Source organism: Mizuhopecten yessoensis, unplaced genomic scaffold (assembly GCF_002113885.1).
Source record: "Mizuhopecten yessoensis strain PY_sf001 unplaced genomic scaffold, ASM211388v2 scaffold8449, whole genome shotgun sequence".
NCBI classification, from domain to species: Eukaryota; Metazoa; Mollusca; class Bivalvia; order Pectinida; family Pectinidae; genus Mizuhopecten; species Mizuhopecten yessoensis.
This window is the reverse complement of record NW_018407553.1, coordinates 1,007,523-1,030,342: the sequence shown is the minus strand read 5'-3', so window position 1 is coordinate 1,030,342 and position 22,820 is coordinate 1,007,523. Positions and strand designations below refer to the sequence as shown.

General features: G+C 34.7%; 1 protein-coding gene across 3 annotated transcripts in view; it reads left to right on the top strand.

Annotated features, from left to right (window-relative positions):
• Window positions 1-22,820, top strand: part of LOC110455991 (small conductance calcium-activated potassium channel protein-like) — a 112,727-nt gene that overhangs the window by 33,460 nt on the left and 56,447 nt on the right. For 2 of the 3 annotated variants that reach the window (XM_021506498.1, XM_021506496.1), the window contains exons 2-3: window positions 10,986-11,081; window positions 21,342-21,353. In XM_021506498.1, coding sequence (XP_021362173.1) covers window positions 10,986-11,081; window positions 21,342-21,353 — 108 coding nt within the window. The remainder of the gene's footprint in view (window positions 1-10,985; window positions 11,082-21,341; window positions 21,354-22,820) is intronic. The other variant, XM_021506497.1, reaches the window with a different exon arrangement.

Genomic DNA, 22,820 nt, shown 5'->3' with positions numbered 1-22,820 from the left:
GTCTTGTGTTCTAGTTACCAAATGGTCTTAAGTTACCTATATGTCAGTTGCATGTAACAAAAGAAACAGGTGAGCGATACAGGCCCTCTGGGCCTCATGTTGTTTTTTAGATCAGCTTTAAAATGATAACTATGTGGTTTTTAAATGTAGAAAAATTGGTATATAAAAGATCTCGATGAGTGACATTGAGTGAATGTATTTATTATGGACCAAGTTCAAGAAAAGATTTTCTTATTAGACCAGAGATATAATTCAGTAAGCTCTAGACTTGGAGTTTTGAGTCCGATTCTTTGTTGTTAACACACGTTTGAACTCTTCCTATTCAAATGTTGGAATAGTTCATTATGAAGTTTCAGGGGTGAATGAGTTAAGACTATTATTATTATTAGACCATAAGATTCAGTAAAGACATTACCAGTAAGACTGCTTCATTTTTGGACCTTAAAAAATGACCTTAGATGTTACACTGTAAATAGGACTTTAAATCCTATAAAACCAAACTTTTGGTGTATTATTATGAAGGTCATTTCTGCTATAGACACGTTTTGAATTTGGATGTTAGGATTGTTTAGACATGTTTTGAGTATAGATATTGAGACTGTTTTTTAGACGAGTTTAGTGCACACTTAGTATTATAACACTGTTATAGGGGCTATATATTAAGTACAGTATTATAACACTGTTATAGGGTCTTTACTTTAAGTACAGTATTATAACACTGTTATAGGGTCTATACTTTAAGTACAGTATTATAACACTGTTATAGGGGCTATACTTTAAGTACAGTATTATAACAGTGTTATAGGGTCTATACTTAATAAGTACAGTATTATAACAGTGTTATAGGGTCTATACTTTAAGTACAGTATTATAACACTGTTATAGGGTCTATATATCAAGTACAGTATTATAACACTGTTATAGGGGCTATACATTAAGTACAGTATTATAACACTGTTATACGGGCTATATATTAGGTACAGTATTATAACACTGTTATAGGGGCTATATATTAAGTACAGTATTATAACTCTGTTATAGGGTCTATATATTAAGTACAGAAGAGAAACACTGTTATACGGGCTATATATTAAGTACAGTATTATAACACTGTTATAGGGGCTATATATCAAGTACAGTATTATAACACTGTTTTATAGGGGCTATATATTAGGTACAGTATTATAACATTGTTATAGGGGCTATATATTAAGTACAGTATTATAACACTGTTATAGGGGCTATATATTAAGTACAGTATTGTAACTCTGTTATAGGGTCTATATATTAAGTACAGAAGAGAAACACTGTTGTACGGGCTATATATTAAGTACAGAATTATAACACTGTTATAGGGGCTATAGATTAGGTACAGTATTATAACACTGTTATAGGTGCTATATATTAGGTACAGTATTATCACATTGTTATAGGGGCTATATATTAAGTACATTATTATAACACTGTTATAGGGGCTATATATTAGGTACAGTATTATAACACTGTTATAGGGGCTATAAATTAAGTACAGAAGAGAACGTAGCTAAGGAGCTCATGAATAACTAAGGAGGCTGAGCACCGGGGTCTGTGTAACCTACTTAACAATAGCCTATGAAATTAATCACTAATAAATTTACACAAATGGAATTTCCTGAAACCGATACTGGTTAATGGGAATAACACTCAAGTAATCTTGCTGTTGAATAGATGTTTTTATCTGTCCGGAATTCAGCTATGTTAAATTAAGATTATTTCTGGCTAATGTTATCAGGCATACCTCAACCACTGTTGTCAATTTTATCATTTTGTGCCTACAGATTGTAGCTGCAGGCTACTGTGTACTGCTAAACACAACAACATCGCAGCTGACTTAACAAATTATCATGGATTTCTGATCAGTGTGCACCTAAAATGAAAGGTTGAAAATTTTGTTTAGAATTTCGATAATTGGAAATTTCAGGTTTATTTTAATTTTTAGCATATGTTGCACAAAGTGTGATCAGAATGATGTTTTTTTTAAAAGTTTTCTCATGTATGTGACCTTGACCTACTTTCAAGGTGATAACTAGGGGTCAGATATTTTAAAAGCTTGAGAAACATTGTATGAAGAACCATAAAGTCACGCTCCATGATACAAGGATCCCGGATATATGTATAAATAATACAACTTTCATATTATATAACATCGGATGGGCTGTAAAGGATAAAACATTTTAAATAATCTTTTTACATTTCATAAGGTCCATGATATTTGACCACAAGGTAGCTTGGATGGAGCTAAAAAACACAACATTCCAATGGTTCTGTCCTACTTCTAAGTCACAGTGGTCAGATATGTTAAAAAAGTCATGAGCTTTGACATGAGTCATCGAGCTATGTTGAAATAAAAAGAAACAGCTTGACAAACCTGCAACTTACAGTTCATTGATCACAAATAACCGCCAAATAAATAGGCTTAGCTTTCACATGGTAATGGTCCACATTAGCTCTACAGGCCCTGCAGACCTCTTTGCTATCTTCAAGAAAAAAATCTACAAAGACTTTTTAGATTTTTAACTATAGAAAGTTTTTAGATGGGAGTAGACCGTGAACCTTCCACAGGGAAGCAACAATTGACACACTTTCCAGCTTGCCCCTCTATCAATGGAGCTAAGCCAAATTTCCATCTAGCACAAAGCTAGAAGGCAACGGTCGCCATATCTGTACAATTGAAACATGCTTGCTTCAATATTAGTATACATGCAAATGCATTTAGAATAGGCCCATTGGACCTCTTCTTTCTCTTTCAGTGTTATATGCATTTACTATTGGCCCCTAATAGGCCTCTTGTTTTACTTTTGATATTAATATAAAGTTGTATGGCGATACACTGTAGTTATCCTGTCATTGATCTGTGTGTCTGTAAATCGGGATCGTTATTAAGCTTGAAGTCAACACTCACTATTTTGATCTGGGTAAACATCAGATTGAAATTGATGACCTGCAATTGATGTGGAGTGTATGACTGGTAACAATGAAACCATCTAGGCACATACAACAGCCGCCACCCGTATTGATTTTTGCTATACAACATAAATAATAATTAAACTGTGGCATTTTAGTGTTATTAACAGATTAACTAAATGCAGACAAACGGGTATAAGCCACGGACAGGGATATTACCTCCATCTTTGTTATATCTAACCCCATCTGTTACTATTGGTTAATCAGTGTGTAGTTAATAACTGCATGACATGTAAGGACGGCGGCTGTTAGGTACACAGGAATGTCAGACAGGTTTTAATGTGATGTTGATAAGGTAGACGTCACTGTTTGAGGGACATAGAAATAAGGCAAGGGGAGACAAGTTAAGATTCAGAAATAAGGCAAGGGGAGACAAGGTAAGATTCATTGATACTGTATGAAAGAGAAAATCTGTATAAAATGACACAAGTTTCTATATTAGAGACTATATCAGCGATTACAGTATTTTACCCAAAACAAGATCATATTCAGTAATAAGCCCATCCCTAATGCTTACTTTGAGGCTCATAATCTCTGAGGATTATTTTGAGAATAATCCCAATACATGTTTTACCTCATTTCTTCGAGCTGAAGAGTTATCTCCCTTACTTTGATGATCAGGGGTTGGTTTTGGCTGGAAAATCAGCTCAATGCATACATTTTGTTTAGCAGATAAAATAACTTAAAAGAGATTTTCTTGAAATATTCATGTCCTCTTTTGATATAATTGACATGCATACAGTTCCTGGATAACAACATCAGTGGGGTGTACTCGGTATGTTTAGCTTGTCATAATTAATAATTAATAATTCGAGGTTCTTATATGCAGCTTTATCACAATCTACTTTGTAGGTCGTCTCAAAGCGGTTCACTAATTATTATCTGTGGTTATAGGGCCTTTGCAACCAGACAATATCTTTCTCAACTCCCTAGGGAGCATACAGTCGGTGCTTAACTTTCCAAATACTCTAATATCAGACATCTGTACTTCTGTAATATGCATTGTAAGATGTTATTAAATGAAATGTATCTGCTTAAATTGGCATGAAGATATGTTTCATGACAGTGCCAATGATGGTGTTATATTTTGAGCTAACGGTACCATACTTTTTTTCATTATAATTACCATTGCAAAACATCTTACCTGTACATAACCTGTTACAAACCTTTCCTATGACTGACCTGTATTGTACGTACATGTATTGGAAATATAAAGTAAACTTATTTTTCTTTCGGATCGATATTTACTGAACAAAATGAACAAAAGAAGAAAAACTTGCAGGCTACAATGACGGAGTATTGATTTTATCATTTACATAGTAATTTAAATCTCGGTTGTTCAAATATTTGATTAAGTGTATTATCGATATCATATAATTTACCCTTTTGAATTGTAAAGACCTTTCAATAGATCATACGGCTACAACCAATATAATTAGCTGCTCTACAAGTTGGCTTTCGGGGCACTCCATTTTGACAGATGATATACTTGCCTGTAATAATTAATAAAATTCCAGAGGGGGTATGAAAGGTGGCTGATATTATATAATAGATATAGTGTTTAATGAAGAAAGCATGATCAGATAGCTTGATTTCAAATTATTTATATCGATAAGTAATGGTTTCCTGGTCTAAAGCCCCTTCAGCGACTGTCACGTTGGGTGTTAATGACGTCATGTAATTACATTCTGTAGCAAAAGTACCTTATAAATTTCTATGAAATTGATTGGTATTTCACACAAGTTATAACAGTTAAGGGGCAAGAAAAAGGGAATTCTTAAAATTTTATAATTGATTTCTTAAATCTAACAAGGGGAATATAAATGTTCATATTACAAGAGGCCAAAAAGGGATTTCTTTTAACAAAACAATCAAGGGGCCATAAAAGGAAAACAAGGATAACTTATTCCTACAATACATTATGAGGCCACAAAGAGGGGACTTTTTAAGATATGATAAACATATATTATGATCAAAGGTCACTGGAAGGGCATAATCTGTCAGAGTACCATTTTACATGAGAACATTTACCCAAGAGTCTACAAAAAGAGGATTTAATGGTTCCATATCGCGATGCTACAAGAGACTAAAATCTTTGTGATAAACCATCTCTTCAGTAATGGATCAGATGATATTCCACAAGTAGAAATAGAAATCAGATATTTACATGAACAAACCCTAAAAGATGTCTGCATTTTGTGTGCAATTTGTAATGTTTTCTGTATAAACTCTGCAGAAGGATCCCGTCACAGGTTACGTAAATTACGATGATGATCCCGTCACAGGTTACGTAAATTACGATGATGGTCCCATCACAGGTTACGTAAATTATGATGATGGTCCCGTCACAGGTTACGTAAATTACGATGATGATCCCGTCACAGGTTACGTAAATTACGATGATGATCCCGTCACAGGTTACGTAAATTACGATGATGATCCCGTCACAGGTTACATAAATTACGATGATGATCCCGTCACAGGTTACGTAAATTACGATGATGATCCCGTCACAGGTTACGTAAATTACGATGATGATCCTGTCACAGGTTACATAAATTACGATGATGATCCCGTCACAGGTTACGTAAATTACGATGATGATCCCGTCACAGGTTACGTAAATTACGATGATGATCCTGTCACAGGTTACATAAATTACGATGATGATCCCGTTACAGGTTACGTAAATTACGATGATGATCCCGTCACAGGTTACATAAATTACATTGATGGTCCCGCCACAGGTTACATAAATTACGATGATGATCCCGTCACAGGTAACGTAAATTACGATGATGATTCCGTCACAGGTTACATAAATTACGATGATGAGGCCGTCACAGGTTACGTAAATTACGATGATGATCCTGTCACAGGTTACATAAATTACGATGATGATCCCGTCACAGGTTACGTAAATTACGATGATGATCCCATCACAGGTTACATAAATTACATTGATGGTCCCGCCACAGGTTACGTAAATTACGATGATGATCCTGTCACAGGTTACATAAATTACGATGATGATCCCGTCACAGGTTACGTAAATTACGATGATAATCCCATCACAGGTTACATAAATTACATTGATGGTCCCGCCACAGGTTACGTAAATTACGATGACGATCCCGTCACAGGTTACATAAATTACGATGATGATCCCGATACAGGTTACGTAATTTACGATGATGATCCCATCACAGGTTACATAAATTACGATGATGATCCCATCACAGGTTATGTAAATTACGATGATGTTCCCGTCACAGGTTACGTAAATTACGATGATGATCCCATCACAGGTTACGTAAATTATGATGATGATCCAATCACAGGTTACGTAAATTATGATGATGGTCCCGTCACAGGTTACGTAAAATATGATAATGATCCCGTCACAGGTTGCGTAAATTGTGATGATGATCCCATCACAGGTTACCTAAATTATGATGATGGTCCCGTCACAGGTTACGTAAATTACGATGATGATCCACTCACAGGTTACGTAAATTACGATGATGATCCCATCACAGGTTGTAAATTATGATGATGGTCCCGTCACAGGTTACGTAAATTACTATGATGATCCCGTCACAGGTTACGTAAATTACGATGATGGTCCCGTCACAGGTTACGTAAATTACGATGATGATCCCGTCACAGGTTACGTAAATTACGATGATGGTCCTGTCACAGGTTACGTAAATTACGATGATGATTCCGTCACAGGTTACATAAATTACGATGATGATCCCGTCACAGGTTATGTAAATTACGATGATGATCCCATCACAGGTTATGTAAATTATGATGAAGGTCCCGTCACAGGTTATGTAAATTACGATGATAGTCCCGTTGTTAATACTGTCATTACATTGTAAATACTGTCATTACATTGTTAATACTGTCATTACATTGTTAATACTGTCATTACATTGTAAATACTATCATTACATTGTTAATACTGTCATTGCATTGTTAATACTGTCATTACATTGTAAATACTGTCATTACATTGTTAATACTGTCATTACATTGTTAATACTGTCATTAGATTGTAAATACTCTCGTCATTACATTGTTAATAGTGTCATTACATTGTAAATACTGTCAGTACATTGTTAATACTGTCATTACATTGTTAATACTGTCATTACATTGTTAATACTCTCGTCATTACATTGTTAATAGTGTCATTACATTGTTAATACTCTCGTCATTACATTGTAAATACTGTCATTACATTGTAAATACTGTCATTACATTGTTAATACTGTCATTACATTGTTAATACTGTCGTTGATTGTAAATACTCTCGTCATTACATTGTTAATAGTGTCATTACATTGTAAATACTGTCATTACATTGTTAATACTGTAAACACCCCCATACACTTCAAATTCAGTCAAGAAGAAATTCAGAAGGAACTTGCCTTTAACAAGAATACAGATACATAAGGCTTGTTTTGCTCAACTCTAAATGGGATGTGTTTTTAGGTCACTTGAGCAAAGCTCAGGTGACCTAATACCTGCTCAAGTGACCTATTCCGATCACTTTCAATCCGTCGTCGTCCGTCGTGCATAAACTTTTTACGCTTTCAAATTCTTCTCAAGAACCAGTGGATGGAATTTTTTTGAACTTGGTCAGAATCATCCTTGGTAGATGAGGCTACAAAATTGTAAAATTGGGACTCCTACCCCAACCCCTGGGGCCCCAAAGGGATAATTAACCAATATTTCAAAAAATTCTTCTCCAGACTCAGAGGTACTACATTCAGTTTTTCTGCATGGATGGAAAGATCATCAGGGGCTTTATTTAAATTGTAAAATTCAGGACCCCCAAGCTATATCCGTTCTCCCTTGGGGATGGGGTAAAGTTTACTAAAGTTTATATAGGGAAACAACACTTTTGGGTATATTTTGATAATTTTCTGTAGGAAATTATTCTTACTTGGTGAGAGTTGTCCTTAGAGGAAGATGATTTTAAATTGTAAAATTGGGATTCCTACCCCAACCCTAGGGGCCAGGGCGGGGCCCCAAAGGGAAAATTAACCAATATTTCAAAAATCTTCTTCTCTAAACTCAGAGGTACTACAGTCAATTTCAGTGCATGGATAAAATGATCATCAAGAGCTTTATTGAAATTGTCAATTCCAGGACCCCTGAGCCATCCGTTCCCCCTTGGGGAGGGGGTAGAGTTAACTATAGTTTATATAGGGAAATAACACTTTTGGGTATATTTTGGCAATTTTCTGTAGGATATTATTCTTACTTGGTGAGAATTATCCTTTGAAGAAGATGGTTTTAAAATGTAAAATTGGGATTTCTATCCCAACCCTAGGGGCCAGTTGGTGGTGACAAGTCATCAATCATTGAAAGGGACATTTGAAGCTAAACATGTCTGGTGCTGATAACAAGGATTTAAGGCTTTGCTGTCTTACAGACCAGACTTTGTAGTCAAAACCTTTCACTTTCAATGCATTGAACTTTGTAACCTTTGACAAAAAAATGGTGATACAAAGTGGGAATCATTTCTTACCGAGGATATTCTGTTTTTAGGCACTATAGTGAACACTTTAGTCTGAACAAGACTATAAAATCTGAAAATTGGTACTTCTTGCACTGAAAGAGACTTTAAAATGGCCCCTTGAGTAGCCCTATTGTCAAAGCAATCAGCTGTAAAACCTCGAACAAATAAATAAAATCCTAAAAGTCTGGTTACTTATTTGAGAATGAATTCAGATATATTGTATTTGCCTCTATCATTTATCCAATAAGATTTCACTATTTAAGCCCATCGGTAAATGTTTCTGCTTTTTAGCCCACCATCATCTGATGGTGGGCTATTCAAATCACCCTGCGTCCATGGTCCGTGGTCTGTCCATGATCCGTCGTCCACCGTCCGCTGTCTGTCGTCCGTCCTTAAACAATTCTTGTTATCGCTATTTCTCAAGAAGTACCAGAGGGATCTTTCTCAAATTTTATATATAGGTTACCCTTGGTCCTTAGTTGAGCAGGGCAACTTTTGAGACTGATCGGATAAACAACATGGCCGACAGGCAGTCATCTTGGATTTTGATAGTGAAAGTTTGTTATCACTATTTCTCGGGAAGTACCAGAGGGATCTTTCTCAAATTTTATATGTAGGTTCCCCTTGATCTCTCGTTGTGCATGTTATATTTTGAGACTGATCATAAAAACAAGATGGATTAAAAGAAGAACTAAACAGATCTTTCTCATATTGCAATGATCAATTCTATTTCTTTTACATTAAGTACTGTACTAGTAAATATGTGAAATGACAAACTCACTTTGAAGGTTGGCTTTCATACACATCAGTATTAAGTTTAGATCAAAAGTTACCTCAAGGTGCATTTACTGTTAACATGACTCGATCAAACAGATTAGAGGAAAGAAGAGAAAAGATCGAACTGACAAAGAACTAATGAAGATGGTACAAAGGTGGGCGCCAAGATCGCTCTGGGATCTCTTGTCGTTATAATGTACTCGGGGTATGTGTGAAAAGGCTTATAAATAAAAAAAACTACAATAAAATAAAGACAGTTGAAGTTCATTATAATCTTACAGTTGTGATCAAAGGATATTCAAGATGTGTGACTGGAAATTCACTAATGTGTATGCCACAATGAGTCAAGAGAAATGTTTCAAGTTTTTGGGAGCTAAGGAATATTTTGGCTTCACTAACTTAATACATCTTTCAATCAAAAAATGAATTTTAATTTAGTAGTTACTGTGGAGATTCCAATAATGTGTTAATGATTTGTTCCATGATGGCCTCTTCCCTGAGCACAAGCAAAATTAGGTAGTAGGAGATCGGTTGTTATTAGGAACTTACTGAGGATAATTACAAGATAATCAATATTATCAGTTTACCACCTGCCCGAGTTACTCAATTATAAATGGCTTAAAATAGGCTGCTATGAAGCAAGTTTTTCTAGTTTAATTTACTATTTGTTATGACAGCTAGTTTATCGTTCTACATGTGTAGTGTACAAGGACCATGCACTCAAATGTTACACTTAGAACTAGAACAACATCATTATTAACTCTATTGGTTATATAAATTTTTCTCCCAGTATGATATTTACTGGGTGTTTGTTTCAACAGAAATGTATATCTGTGTATGTGTGTAAGAAGAACTGGCGTTTAGTATATTATTGCTATCGGCATCCCTCTGTGCTGTAAATACTTAGACCATCTGTATACAAACTGATTGATCCCAGAAACAGGGCTAACATATGTACATGTGCGTTCTTCACAGTCTTCATGTGCAATGCACAGTGACCTCTGCCATACATGATGTATTTACGAGGCGCATGTCAGAGCTATTCGACCCGACATACACAGCATATGGATATCCAGCATGTGCATAAGCCAATGTGCATGAACAAGTTTGTGTATTTATATACCAACAGCACAACAACACATCACCAGCCTGCAGCACATTGATACATTATCTATACAACATACACAAATATTTCAACGCCTCATGTGAGAAATTGTCGTATGGTTATGAGCCGTTTTAGCTTACAGAGGTAACATTTCATTGTAGACAGGTAAGCACTAGCTATAGCTGTTCATACTTATGTATGACAATAAACAAAACTGTAATCCTCATTAAAAAAAAACTGTTTTAAAAATAATTGTCTGTCATCCAAATTTAAAAAAATCCCAAGTGATTGGTGTTATTTACAAGGAAACAATATTCTTTTATAAAGCAACGCTCTTGTTATTTGAGCGGTTTCTACAGATCTATACAGTCAATGTTATGGGAAGCAGGCTGACAGAAGTCACATTGTCACATATACAAACTATTGTATTATATTCTGATTTAAAAATGTTGTCATGGTTATGTGATAAAATGGATGTCGTGTCATGTTAGTAGCTTGTTAAAAATTCAGTCATTATCTGTTTTCTCTCTCATTTAGAAATACTGATGTTTTTTGTTTTTGCAGGATCATGTCTGCTCCTTTGTGCTGAAGTCCCTCATCAGTCTTTCCACACTAATCCTGGTCTGCCTCATCTTAGCGTACCACGCGTTGGAGATCCAGGTATGTATACGACTTTGTTTATGCGTCAGTTTCTTCATGTCATGTCAATATTTCCCTTACTTGTATGACTGTTGTTGTGACATGTCTTTACTGAATGGTATATTTACATGTTACATGTTTGTCAATTACTTAATTATACCCAGGTAACTATAAATAAAATGTACGTCCTGTTTGACCTTTAACATTGTATAATCTCAACCTTTGTTCACCTTTCTGACTGTACTTACATGTAAACCTTTCTTAACCTTCAATATAGCACGTTTTAAGATTAAAAAATTGAAAAAACAGTAACTTTTATAATGCAATGTTAAGTTCGGGTGAAATGTAGTTCCTTCCTGGAAATTTAACATAGTGTGAGATCAATTTCAACTTTTTCTGCTAAATTTGTTTAGATATTACTGAAGCGAAAGAAAACCCCAACATGTATTTATTAAAATGATTGTGTGAAATATGTAAATCACAATAAAGAAATGCACCATTCTATGTATGTGTTAATGTACTAGTCAGTAACTATTTGATTTTATAATTAATTTTTTTATAAACATACAATTAATGTTCTTCGCCTTAATGAGGTGTAAAATATTTAGTTGGATTTTGTCACATGTTTAGCCTGTGTAAAAATGATTATCAATTATCTTAAGAACAACAAATTTCAGGTTTTATTTTACAATCTTTTTTGACTGTTCAAACACAAATTTTATTTGTCACTTCATGTTTTTGTTATTTCTATCAAAATGAAATGAACTTTTTTGTTTTCTATCTCACATAATATGTTAATACACTGTTACAGCATTCTGGACGCATTTCTTTTTTCAAATTTCCTTTTTGAATACTATTAATACAATTCTAAAACACTTTTGATGGTTAGTGTTTGCTCTTTGCACTTGGCTTTGGGAATGGTTTTACATGTTTTAGTCTCGGGAATGGTTTTACATGTTTTAGTCTTGGGAATGGTTTAAGTCTCGGGAATGGTGTACCGTGTTTTAGTCTCGAGAATGGTTTTACGTGTTTTAGTCTCAGGAATGGTTTTACATGTTTTAGTCTCAGGAATGGTTTTACATGTTTTAGTCTCTGGAATGGTTTTACATTTGTAGTCACTGGAATGGTTTTGCTTGTTTTAGTCTCAGGAATGGTTTTAGTTTAAGGAATGGTTTTAGTCTCCGGAATGGTTTTTTGTGTTTTAGTCTCGGGAATGGTTTTACATGTTTTAGTCTCAGGAATGGTTTTACGTGTTTAGTCACTGGAATGGTTTTATGTGTTTAAGTCTTGGGAATGGTTTTACATGTTTTAGTCTCAGGAATGGTTTTACGTGTTTAGTCACTGGAATGATTTTACGTGTTTTAGTCTTGGGAATGGTTTTACATGTTTTAGTCTCGGGAATGGTTTTACGTGTTTAGTCACTGGAATGATTTTACGTGTTTTAGTCTCGGGAATGGTTTTACATGTTTTAGTCTCTGGAATGGTTTTACATGTTTTAGTCTCTGGAATGATTTTACGTGTTTTAGTCTTGGGAATGGTTTTACATGTTTTAGTCTCGGGAATGGTTTTACATGTTTTAGTCTCGGGAATGGTGTTTAAGTGTTGTGTTGCCTGCCAGGTTTGTCTGAAATGAGTTGCATGCAGCACACTGAACTGATTGACTCATATAGGGAAATCAACATTTTAAGATCATTTGAGATTCAAAAAGACTTAAGTATTGGTTATTGCAAATGTATTTGTTTAATCTGGATAAAAGAGACATAAATCAAATTAATTATAGAAAATGTCAATATAGATTTAACACTGAAAGACTTCAAATAATAACTTCAAACCACCAAACAAAAGCAGACAGAGTTGGGGGAGGGGTGGTGGGGGGNNNGGGGTCGAGGGAGGGGGTGGTGGCAACGTTCATACTAAGTGCAATGATACCATTGATTTATGAAAGCTTAACTTAATTATTAAACTTTAGTTATAAAGTTTTTTAAATGACTTTGACCTACTTTCAAGGTCACAGGGGTCAAATATGTTAAAAAAAACAAAAAAACATTATCCTAAGAACCATTTGGACTAGAGTCATGGTACTTGGGTATGTTATGTAGACCAGCAGTACAAATCTTTTTCTTTGTTACAATAATGAGATCAAAGGTCAACTTTAAGTGCTAGTCAGGGGTCAAATGTCAACATGGGTTAAAAGCTTTAACAATCTTCTTCTCAAGTTCTATAAAGCCCAGGGTCATGATATTTGGCCAGTAGGTACCTGGGATGGAGTGCTATAGAGTGTCCTCATTAAAATGACCTTGACCTATTTTCAAGGTCACATGGGTCAAATATGGTAAAAACTTCAAACAACAATGTCCCTAGAACCATTTGGACTAGAGTCGTGATACTTGAGTATGTTATGAAGACTAGCAGCGCAAATACTTTCTTTATTACAGTAATGAGGTCAAAGGTCAACTTTAAGTGCTAGTCTGGGGTCAAAGGTCAACATAGGTTAAAAGGTTTTACAATCTTCTCAAGTTCCACTAGACCCAGGGTCATGATATTTGACTAGTTAGTACCATGAATGGAATGCTATAAACTGTCTTCACTAAAATGGCCTTGACCTAGTTTCAAGGTCACAGGGGTCAAATATGTTAAAAACTTCAAACAACAATATCTTAAGAACCATTTGGTCTAGAGTCATGATACTATAATACTTGGGTAGTAGAACAGCTGTGTGAATAATTTTACTTCGTACAGTAATGAGTTCAAAGGTCAACTTTAAGCGCTAGCAGGAGTCAAAGGTCAGCATGGGTTAAATCTTTGAAATGAAGATTTCAAATTTCATACAACAATATCTTAAGAACCGTTAAAATGCTTTGTGTTCTAGTTACCAAATTTGGTCTGAAGTTACCTTTGTCAGTTTCATGTAACAAAAGAAACAGTTGAACAATACAGGCCCTCTGGGCCTCTTGTTTTTGGTTGATTTTTTATTACAGTATATATGATGATATTTTAGTATAAAAAAAACGAAGGAAACATTGTGAAAAAAAAATTCTGGTGATTTTTTATTTAAAAGTAAACACGACCAGCAATTGACAAGCTGTATGCTTTATACCTGATATGCTAGGGATTAGTGTAGCAGAAAGCTATTTTTAAAATCGATTTTGCTCGTGACATTTGTGTTGAGTGGGAGGGGAAAAGTCTGCCTAATGTGCTGCAGTGACGAAATGCAACATGTGTGTATTAGCGTGATCTGATGGTTTACTGTGGCAGCAGCCTGATAGTAAAACTCTGCAGCAACCCGATAGTAAAACTTGGCAGCAATCTGATAGTAAAACTCGGCAGCAACCTGATAGTAAAACTTGGCAGCAATCTGATAGTAAAACTCGGCAGCAGCCTGATAGTAAAACTTGGCAGCAGCCTGATAGTAAAACTTGGCAGCAACCCGATAGTAAAACTCGGCAGCAACCTGATAGTAAAACTCGGCAGCAACCCGATAGTAAAACTCGGCAGCAACCTGATAGTAAAACTCGGCAGCAACCTGATAGTAAAACTCGGCAGCAGCCTGATAGTAAAACTTGGCAGCAACCCGATGGTAAAACTCGGCAGCAACCTGATAGTAAAACTCGGCAGCAGCCCGATAGTAAAACTTGTGTTTGACATTACTTCCTTTTGTATACAGCTCTTGTTACAGTAAAATACACATTTCATTTGAAAGTCAGACAATTACCAAAAACATAGAACTACATATTTAAAAAAATTCTATTCTCTCAATTTCAGAAACTTACTTTTAATTTTCCCCCTTAATTTTTGGAGATGACATACACATTTCATTGTCATCTTTTCCTTTTTATAGAGATAGTGTTATATACATAAGAATCAGACACTATAAATGAAATCTTGAGATATTTCTTTGGTTTCAGTTTTAAATAAATCAGTGTTCTAAAATCCATGGATTGCAATGCATTTAGAAACATTAGTTCCATATGGGTTCAAAGAAATGTCCATGCTAGCTCATAATTATCCATACTCTCGATAATGGCTTGTTGTAATTATGCATCATAATGTCTCCTCATAATTATCCATAACCCTAGTCCGAATTATTCTGACGTTTCATCGACTTTTTTTATATCGGTCTGTTTTTGATTAACGTCAGAACTCCCGGCGCGGGGCGCAGTTCAAACTGATATTTTAGAAACAAATCATCACTTTCACACACATGTCGCACATGGATCAAAAGATCTATTCTTTATGCACTAGGTGGTATCAATAACACATGTTTCAAAGATCATTACGAACAGTATTTTCCAACGTTTTCTATACCAACCCATGCTTTTAATGGAAATTAGGGCATGAGCAATGTCACATGACTTGACGAGATCCCGCGTTACCGAAGGTATTTCCCAACGTTATGACGTAGGCCGGCGAGATTTTAGTCACATGGCATTAGAAGGCGGGGCTTTAAAAAAAAATAGAGTAAAACAGAGTAAGTTTGAAAAAATAAGTTTTTAGTGATTGTATTGGTTGTTTGAGGCATGTAATTTATGTTCATCTTGTGCATAAAGAATAGATCTTTTGATCCATGTGCGACATGTGTGTGAAAGTGACAATTTGTTTCTAAAATATCAGTTTGAAGTGCGCTCCGGGCGCGGCTCGCTTATTTCCCGCATATTATATAGAGGGCAGGAGTTTTATAAATTTATATATGTATACTAATAACCGCTTTCCTCATTCTCCTTAAATAGTTTTCCTCTTTTTCTCACCTTGAGAGACAGGACACTTCTTTCTGGTTTCTGGAACGCATCAGACATATTCTAGAATAATAAAATTAAACGGTTCTCTGAATGTAATAATTTTCTGAAATTAAATACATTAATTCCTTTTAACCATGCTCTGCTGAAGAAGCTTTCTGTCTTTAAATTATTACATTAAATAGAATGGCCATGAATAAAACAAATGAAGTAAATCAATGTACATCAGCAGTGTGGCGACAGCAATCTGACCTAACGCCGTTAAACCAGTATTAACATCACAACTCGTCTCCCCTCCGTTCTGTATACACACATTCTGTATACACACGTTCTGTATACACACGGGAATAAAACGAAAAAATCCTAATAATGCATCCCACTCCTAACAAAGCTAATTTGTATTTGAAATGACACTGGGCTTCATACCAATGGTCGATCTTACAGGGATAGTATAGCGGTCTGGAACGTGGTGGGAAATTCTCACGAATAATTGACATTCTAAATTCGTTGGAAGAGTTATTCTCTCAGTGATGCATTAAATATTAATTTTTCGGAAAAGATGCAGTGTAATGGTTCATTTTTGGCTGTTAAATATCAAGATCTATAACTCCATCAAATGCAGTCTTGGAAAGTATCTTGAAAGAGACTTGTTGAACAGAAAAAAACCACCCAAGTGTTAGGTAGTGACAGTGAATTGAGATCAAATTTATTTGTTCACATATTTGGTCGATGTGGTCAATGTGGTCACTTAATAATTTTTCCTCTTTCATTGTAAGCTTCCATATCAAAATTTTATCACTTTAAATCATGTATTTTAAAAAGCTTTCTAACAAAAAACAAATTTATTATTACTGATGCACTTTCGTTTATAAACTGAGATTCAAACCTTTGGTCCATACGTTCTGGAAACTATTAAAATTGCATGATGGACCTCATTCAACAAAGCCATTTCCTAAAAAGATGATTTTTAATGAAATTTGGACATACATAATTTAATGAAATTTATTGAAAGGCTGCTAGTGTGAAAGAAAAGAAAGAAAAGAAAACTATTGACAATACGTTACGATTTTTTGGGGACATAAAATACCTTGCTGGATGCACTTGATTTATAATAATTGAGGTAAACATACGTTTTTTGGAGATATGTTTAAAAACAGATCCTTGTAGAATGCCAGGACCAAATTTATAATTAAAAATATTGAAAGATAACTATCATTTTCAGAGATACAGGAATTCATTGCTAACTGTGCAGGCTGTACATGTTGACATACAGTCAATGAAGTAAAAATAGGGGGGATTTTGTTTTTGGTGGTTGTAGGAGGGCTGGGGTTATATGAATGGTGGGTTGTTCATAGAAGTAATCTTGTGTTTTAAAGCTAAGATAATTATTAATTGTTTTATCCACAAGTAAGTAATTCATAAACATGTGAAAATTTAATAAAAAATCATAAACATGTGAAAATTAAATAAAAAAGAAAAATAATTATCTTTTGATTGATTGAATGCAAAAATTTACACTATTTCTCAAAAATATCTTGAATTTTGAAATGATTGTTGAGTTTTTGAAACCAGATTAAAAGATCAGTTTTAAGACAAAAAGTAACTGCAAAACAATTTCATGTGAAATATCAGTATTTATATGTATCTGTGCACGGTCACAATGTTTTATTTCAATATTGAAATATCATCACATTTATTCCTAAACCACCTACACTATTTATATATTAAACAAAAATATCACTTATACTTGTAACGAGGTGTGACAGATTATTTTCAAGTTATTGACATTGTACCATGGGCACATTACATAATTCAACATTGGCACTTTATTAATTACCTGTAATTATATTGTATTAAATATATTTCCTGTATTGAATACAGAACATCTCCTCGGAAGTACAGGAAGTGAGTTCTCGTCTATCAAACACACTTCACTTCTCTTTCTTCAATTTTACATCAACAATAAACACAGATTCTATATCTGTCAAAGTTCACGCAATAAACCGCTTACACCAACTTCACAAGTTACTTTAATTGCAGGGTCTTTTTCTAAACATCTTCAGCTCTCATATCTAACGCCACGCCTTCATAATTCTGTCTTCTATCTGTTGCTGCGATAAACTGCATCTCAACCAAGACGACATTCAACCCTTCCAAAAAGTGTTCCATATTAGTTTTACAAGCCTGAAATGCACGGAATCTGCTAATTATGTTGCCAAGATATTTTGGTTCAGTTTAAGTTCAGTCCTCTAGTCGGATTGGACCCGTTTTTTTGCCATTCTATCAGGCCGCTACCCATGTATACATTTATGTGTTGCAAGCATTCATTTCATCGTGATAATGAAATTAACCCTCTTATGCTTTATTTTCATTGTATGCATGCATGCCTCCTAATAAAAAGAACTTGGAATTTATTTTTTTATATGAATTGTAAAAAGATATTCATAAATGAAAAAGGAAATTAATTTACCGAATGTCATAACGCAAAATGAGTCTATAAACTATAAAGAATCAGAAGCTGTCTATACTTTCATCACAATTTGTCATTAATTACAAAGTCTTAAAATACAAACTATCTTCACAACCAGTCTGCAGGTCATTGGTAAAGTTTACCACACACGACCAGTCTGCAGGTCATTAGTTAAGTTTACCACACACGACCAGGCTGCAGGTCACTGGTAAAGTTTACCACACACGACCAGTCTGCAGGTCATTTGTAAAGTTTACCACACACGACCAGTCTGCAGGTCATTGGTAAAGTTTACCACACACGACCAGTCTGCAGGTCATTGGTAAAGTTTACCATACACGACCAGTCTGCAGGTCATTTGTTAAGTTTACCACACACGACCAGGCTGCAGGTCACTGGTAAAGTTTACCACACACGACCAGTCTGCAGGTCATTTGTAAAGTTTACCACACACGACCAGTCTGCAGGTCATTTGTAAAGTTTACCACACACGACCAGTCTGCAGGTCATTTGTTAAGTTTACCACACACGACCAGTCTGCAGGTCATTTGTAAAGTTTATCACACACGACCAGTCTGCAGGTCATTAGTAAAGTTTACCACACACGACCAGTCTGCAGGTCATTTGTTAAGTTTACCACACACAACCAGTCTGCAGGTCATTGGTAAAGTTTACCACACACGACCAGTCTGCAGGTCATTTGTAAAGTTTACCACACACGACCAGTCTGCAGGTCATTTGTAAAGTTTACCACACACGACCAGTCTGCAGGTCATTTGTAAAGTTTACCACACACGACCAGTCTGCAGGTCATTTGTAAAGTTTACCACACACGACCAGTCTGCAGGTCATTTGTAAAGTTTACCACACACGACCAGTCTGCAGGTCATTTGTAAAGTTTACCACACACGACCAGTCTGCAGGTCATTTGTAAAGTTTACCACACACGACCAGTCTGCAGGTCATTTGTAAAGTTTACCACACACGACCAGTCTGCAGGTCATTTGTAAAGTTTACCACACACGACCAGTCTGCAGGTCATTTGTAAAGTTTACCACACACGACCAGTCTGCAGGTCATTTGTAAAGTTTACCACACACGACCAGTCTGCAGGTCATTTGTAAAGTTTACCACACACGACCAGTCTGCAGGTCATTTGTAAAGTTTACCACACACGACCAGTCTGCAGGTCATTGGTAAAGTTTACCACACACAACCAGTCTGCAGGTCATTTGTAAAGTTTGCCACACACGACCAGTCTGCAGGTCATTAGTTAAGTTTACCACACACGACCAGTCTGCAGGTCATTGGTAAAGTTTACCACACACGACCAGTCTGCAGGTCATTGGTAAATTTTACCACACACAACCAGTCTGCAGGTCATTTGTAAAGTTTACCATACACGACCAGTCTGCAGGTCATTAGTAAAGTTTACCACACAGGACCAGTCTGCATGTCATTGGTAAAGTTTACCACACACAACCAGTCTGCAGGTCATTGGTAAAGTTTACCACACAAATTATTAATTTTTGGTACAAATATGATAATTTTGTCAACCAAATTAACTTATAATGTAAAATTAGGACAAAATGTTCCAACAATAAATCCAAAATATATTCTTCCTCAAATTATTTTGTGTTTATTTTACCAGGAAGCATGGTGTTTTTTCTGTAAAAAAACTGGATATGTCTCTGTTTTGAGATGAGAATATTTTGTGTTTATGGTGTTAGTCACTGAAGTGGTATGTGACTTTTTACTTAATGTATTAATTCAAAGACACGCAATACTTATGTAGACTGGGATTGGTACTGAGAGTTCACAAAATTAGATATGTTTTTAGCTCGCCTATTTGGAGAATAGGGGGGCTCATGTAGTCGGCACCAGTCCCAATACACAGTTGTCTATTATGAGTGTAAGCAATGTGCTGGACCATATTTTCATATTTTAGGGGCAAAAAACAGATTAATTGGACTTACTTTAAAGGTTTTTTGGTAAGCTTAAGGTTTAAGATTTTGGGCAAGTTTTTTTCACCACCATCAATAGGCTGTTGTCTATTATAAAGTTGGAGTATTTATATGGAGTGTATAAGCAATGTTCTGAATTGGATTTTCATTATTTAGGGGTCAAAACTGCTTAGTTGGACTTGGTTAAAGCTTTTGGGACCTGAAAAGTGAGGTGGCAAATGAAATGGGGGGGGTGGGGGGCATTATATCGAGGTTTACTGTACATTGGTTTCTATTGCTATTTTACTTTAACATATATCACCAATAGGCAGCTATGCTGTTCTCCAACAGCTCTTGTTTATGTCTTTATCCAAAAAACTAAGCTTATAAGGCTATGGCAATGGCCGTATCAGTTTGGTGTCTTGACATAAGAAAAAGAAAAAATACTATGAAATAATGATATGAGCATGAAAATGGTATGTCCTCACCTTTTCAATTTGTAGAACCAATTTAGTGTGGATATTTTTTTATACCTTACTGCCTTTCAAGTTTTCATTTTTAGCCCACTTGGCCAGGCCCTTATAATTAGCAGGGTTAAAGTCTTGATTTAACATATTGATGTAATTTAGTTTATACATAAAGTCTGTACAAAAGAATTGTCTTGTCTGCTACATTGGGTTTATGACAGTAAAATTGAGCTTTAACTTATTCACCCCTGAAGACACATTTGACCTCTTCCAATTGAAAGGTTGGAATAGTTAATTATGAAATTTCAGGGGTTAATGAGTTAACCCTTATACAAAGTATGGACTAGTAGAGGAGGTAAGTCATGGTGTTGATTATATAGTTTATATATATATATATAAATACTGTACTTGCCACATAAAATATTGACAAACTACCTTTTAGTCCTAGCCATATATTTTATTTATATTTATTCGTATATAAATGTGTTTATAATTGTGTACTTCTACTGTTTGTTTTCCTATCTGTTAACGACTATTATCACTATTTAAGTTCACTAATGTTATGTCGGTTAATTGTCTGTAATCTTTTGTACAATGATATTTTCCATCTGTTTCTATCTGATGTGATGATAATTCTATGCCCTGTGTCTCTGTACTGCGGTGTTTAGAGCAAGCTTTTGGTATGTATAGGCACAGCTTTACCTCCGAATGCTACAGTCAATATACTGGAATATATACTCGGGCATATGTGTATATGTGTAGCGCACGTAAACGCAATGTTGTTTTCTATATATATCATAACTTGTACGTTCATAGATATATATGTAGCAGCAGTCCAAAGTTTTTCTTTATTTTACTGTTAAAAGCTGGGGTTTTACTTTTTAGTAAAATGTTATTATTGCTAAGAAAATTTATTGCTGGTTTTTAATTTAAATAATATTTGCTGTATATAGCATGCAGAATTCTTCATACCGTTACTTCCTGAAAATCTCATATACTTTGATTTAAAAATATTTCACATTGTAAAGACCAAAATCGGTGTTAGGAATACCTTCTACTTTATAACTGTCTCATATAAAGAATCTCAGGAAATGACAATTAATAAAGGATATTTTCTAAATACATTAAAAATATATTAAGATATGGATATAGAGGCAGAGTATCTGCCTGCATCCATTATTTATCCTATTGTATCCTATATCGTAAAATAATAATAATACATATTTATAGTACAATTGTAATGTTTGGTTAAATATTAGAATCCTTTAAGAATAAGGATCATTTAAATTTCGGTTTTTCCCTGCGTGACAGATTATACTTAGGTATAAATATATAGGTAACTTGCATTGTAGTGTTATTTTATTTGTATGTTCATTGTCCTATATATATATAGATATAAGTATGTATCATTCTGTCAGTTTGTGTGTTAGTAATTACATGCACTGCTTCATTAGTGCCTGAGAAATGCCCGAATGCCTTACATCATGTATCATATAAATTAATTTTGAGAACCATAAACAAATAGTATACAACAAACAAACAGTTTGACCTTTTGCACAAAACTAAACTGAAAATCTCCATCCAAGTCCATTATTTAAATACAGTTCTTGTTTTAATAAAGATTGATTATAATTTCATGCAAAATAAAACCTTTTTCGTGAAATTAGTAATATCATCAATATGGTGTAAGGCGATTCATAATTGAGGTACTGTATAGTGTGAAGTTCGAAAGCTTTAATCAAATTGTATAGGCGACACTTTGCAGTTAGATTTTTATGTGGAGTGCTATGAATGCACACATTGAAATAAGATTGGTGAGACGTTTTGCTTTGCTTTGCACTGAATGTATATATAATTAGTACGGACGATTGTACAATCACTGAGTTGTATATCTTGACCTTGAACCCTAAGACCTGAAGAGACTATGTAAATATTTTGATTCCATATGTGTTTTAAGTAGAAAAATGTAGTGATGATCAATTACCACACAATTTGTGAAAAAAAGTTTTTGTCTGCATGGCCAGCTTTAATTTCAATTCATTTCTAATAGATTTTTTTCTAAAAAATGCTGAAAAACCTCATCTAGCTATAATGTATGTAGTGAATTAGACTTTCACTCCATGATGTAATAGATTGTGTACAGCCAC